The sequence below is a fragment of the Orycteropus afer genome, unplaced genomic scaffold, assembly GCF_000298275.1.
Source record: "Orycteropus afer afer isolate SDZICR_OR568_19922 unplaced genomic scaffold, OryAfe1.0 scaffold00206, whole genome shotgun sequence".
In the NCBI taxonomy this organism is placed as follows: domain Eukaryota; kingdom Metazoa; phylum Chordata; class Mammalia; order Tubulidentata; family Orycteropodidae; genus Orycteropus; species Orycteropus afer.
Genome location: NW_006921793.1, coordinates 4,012,436 through 4,016,236, shown reverse-complemented (window position 1 = coordinate 4,016,236; position 3,801 = coordinate 4,012,436). Strand labels below are relative to the sequence as shown.

The window sequence follows — 3,801 nt, the reverse complement described above, 5'->3', positions numbered from 1 at the left end:
TTGAACTGCCAGCCTTCTGGTTAGCAGTCAAATGCCTTAGGCACTATGCTACCAGAGCTCCCAAACAGGCATATAAGGTCAACATTTACACTGGGTATGTATACTCCTTAGAACAATCAACCATGGGAGATCAGAGGGTAGTATTTGCACAAGGAGATAGATCAGAGGGCAGGAATGAGTAGGAAAGAACACTGGGAAAAAGTAACCCCAGGGAGAAAAATAAAAAAAAAAAGAGTAACTACAACACAACAACACTATGATGAAAATCTCTAATGTTCTTCTGCACTTTGTTCTAAGCACTTGTATTAATTAATTTAATCCCCTCAATAACTGTATTCAGTCTTATCATTATCCTTATTTAGCAGAGGAAGACACTGAGGCACCGAAAGGTTAAGTATCATCGCTATGATTTCACAGGTGGTAAGTAGCAGAGTAGAAATTTGAACTCAGTCTGGTTCTAAAATTCTTAACCAGTAACTACACTGCCATTGGTACTAAAATGGTAGTAATAAAGTCATCACTTATTGAGTGCTTATTAGATGCTAAGAACTGTTTTAAATCTTTTCATGCATTAACTCATGCAATTTTCTCAAGTATGCTATAAAATAAAAATTGTGATTATCCCAATTTTGCAGACCAAGAAACTTCAGTAGTCCACCTATGGTCATACAGCTAAAAAGCGGCAGAGCTAGGTTTAAACACGAGAATTCAGGCACCACAGTGTTCATGCTTACCACAACATAATTCTGCCTGTATGCTATAGCTGCCATCTTCTCATTCGATGAAAAGCCAGCCTTTACTCATTTTAAAGTCAGATATTGTATTTCTCCCACTAATCATATTCACATTTTTTAACTGTGCTTAAATCTGCTAATTCATAAATGGTTCTTTTACAGAAAGGAAACTTGACGATATAGCTATTTTCATATTTACCTGAACCACACCCATGCAGGAATCCAGAAAAATTGATCCTTTTGGTTCCTTAGAGATCTTTTCATCTTTATAAAAATTCAAATTATAGGATCCATCACCAAGTTGAATCAAGTGGAAAAATCGTCTCTTAAATGACTGAGAGAAAAATACACAGTTACTATTTCAAATTTTTAAAAAATCACTATCTTTACCAATAACTTACAACAATACACTCATAAAAAAACAATCTCCATCCTCTCCAAAACAAATTTGACTCTAGCCAGTTCCCCATGTAATTGGGTGTACTGACTCTCCATCACATCTAATAATAAGTATTACTGCACTGCACTTCTGAGAAGGTGGCTCACTTCACATCCATGGGTCATTTTTATAAGCCACAGGATATGCAATCTTGCATAACCACTCAGTTTGGGATGTAGCACAGAAGGATGGAAACATTCTAAAATCCCCAGAGTTTCTTGCTCACACAGATGAGAAACTATTTCTGCTTCATGATGCTGAACAATTTTCTAGCCTCAAGATTATGCAAGTCAGCATTTCCAGTGATTTAATTTTCATCTCCCTATTTGTTCAAGCTCCCATCCCCTCTCCATTGTTTTGCTTCTTTCTATTAATTTTTGGCCTTTCTATGCTCTGGTCCTCTTCTCTCCTGAGTAGTTTTACTACTACTTTTTTTTTTTTTTAACTTTTCTCTTGCAACCCTCTTCAAATTTAACCAATTCTCCTTAATTCTCAAATTGTGCTTTACTTGACTTTGTCCCAGAATACGTCCACAGAAATGCTTAGGCTCAGCTTGAAAAAGTGTCTCGTGGTGATAAGTCCGTGAGGTAGCAAGTATCACCACTGTAGTTAATATAAAGAATAAAGCCTGAGTCAGTGACTGCATATTCACATCAAGCCAAGTGATAGTCTCATGTCAGTGGTCAGAGGATAAGGAGAAGGGAACAGAGGAAGGTCTGTACCAATGGCGCTATCACCAGGGAGGCACCTTACTAACCAGGCAATGCCATTTTTTTCAGGAAGAAAAGTATGCCCATTCACCTTGAGCACTAGTCTCAAGGCCAACAGCAAAGGGGTTCAATGACAGGAATAGAGAGTGATGAACGGCCTTACCCTCATGGTCACACTTATTGCACTGTTCATGTTGCCTTTGTACAGCCACCCGTGCTTAGTGATCCCACCTTTCTGAGAACCAAGGGAGGCAGCATCCTAGGAAAGAAGGACAACACAACCACCATAAATCTCCCTTTATTACTTCAAGTTGCTTGCTGTGAAACTGGTCAATGAGACAATCAATTCAATTTGTGCCAAACTGTCCTTTGTCTTTTTACTGGAGTAATCACCTATAACTAACACCTACAAGTCACTTTAAAATCCACTTAGCAGTAAAGAGAGGGACCAGTCTAATTTCTGAAAACTTTTCTCCAGCAAAAGGCAATCAGTTACCATGCAAAAATTTACATGTTTAATGAACCACAGAAAGTACACACCACCCTTGATCATTCAAGTTCTAAGGCCATGACTGGTTTCATAAAAAATGTTTTCAAACTACACTCCCCTATAGTTGGAGGACAAAAGCAAGTTCCTGGAAAGCTTCCCAGAGCTTAGTTCAGGGAAAGGTGAATAAAGAAAAGAAGGAAATACAGAGAGGAGAGATAAAATTATGGGGCAAAAGAAAAAAAAGAGGCAGGGGTGGATAGGCAAAAATGCAAACAGGAATAGAGGAAATATGTGTCTTCAAGTTTTGACCCCAAGGTGTGACAGCTAGTTTAAGGAGGTGGGCACAGAGCTGCTACAAATATGTTAGGCATACACTTATGCATGAAATAAACAGGAAATGAAATATATGCACACACAAATAAACAAATCATCATATCCACCACATCCTAACCTCAACCCCCTTCCACACACACACTACACAGTTGCTTCTTATGACTTCTCTGTCCCTTTAACATTGAGCCTGGTGTTCACTTCAATAGCTACCATGGGAAGAAAAGACTACACAGTATTAGGCAACTCAGCTCATACCTTCTAAGACTGGCCTCTAGCTGTAATCTTTATTTTTGTAATCAGACAATTTTAGAAAGACCCATCTTAAGCTTTGCTTTGGACCATCTCAATATGAACACTCAACGTTTTATTATTATTGATGTCATTACTGGCAATGGTAGAAATAAAGTACCTGTCTAGGATATTACACACCTTTACATGCATTATTTCCATTGGTTTTCCTGTTATTATTAACTATCACCAAGTTCTGAATAACCTTTCATTCATTTTTGTGATGACTTAGTCTTCCCAGAATTATTTTATCTAAAATAAGTTGCTACTACGGACAATGTTAACGTTCATGAGTGTCTGATGTTATAAATTAGACAATAATTAAAAAAAAAAAAAAAATGGATGAGGAACCTATCTCATAATGGGACACCTAACATTAAGAAGGTAAGAATGAGAAACTCATCGATGGGTAGCATTAACTCTTTAGGTTTAATAACTGTTTAGATTAATAAGCTCAGTGGACATGCTCACCTTAACACCCTATGTATACACTTCTCCAGCCATCATCATTACACCAATAGTAGGAGCCGTGGTTGTGCAGTGGTTAAGTGCCCAGATGCTGACCAAAAAGGTCAGAGCTTCAAACCAACCAGCTGCTCCATGGGAGAGAGCAGTAGCAGTCTGATTCCATAAAGATTCACAGTCTTGGAAACCCTATCAGGCAGCTCTACTCTATGAGTCAGAATCCACTTGACTGGCAGTGGGTTTGGGTTGGGGGACTGGGCTTGTTAAAACCAGAGCTTCCAGGTGCTGCAGACCTCACTCAAAACAATCATTGAAGCATAAACCTTAAAAATCTACTGGCTG

General features: G+C 38.3%; 1 protein-coding gene across 1 annotated transcript in view; it reads right to left on the bottom strand.

Annotated features, from left to right (window-relative positions):
• Window positions 1–3,801, bottom strand: part of DOCK9 (dedicator of cytokinesis 9) — a 294,626-nt gene that overhangs the window by 221,532 nt on the left and 69,293 nt on the right. Inside the window, exons 4-5 of the mRNA XM_042781963.1 lie at window positions 2,047–2,142; window positions 934–1,068 (exon numbers count right to left, since the gene is read on the bottom strand). Of these exons, the coding sequence (XP_042637897.1) occupies window positions 934–1,068; window positions 2,047–2,142 (231 nt within the window). The remainder of the gene's footprint in view (window positions 1–933; window positions 1,069–2,046; window positions 2,143–3,801) is intronic.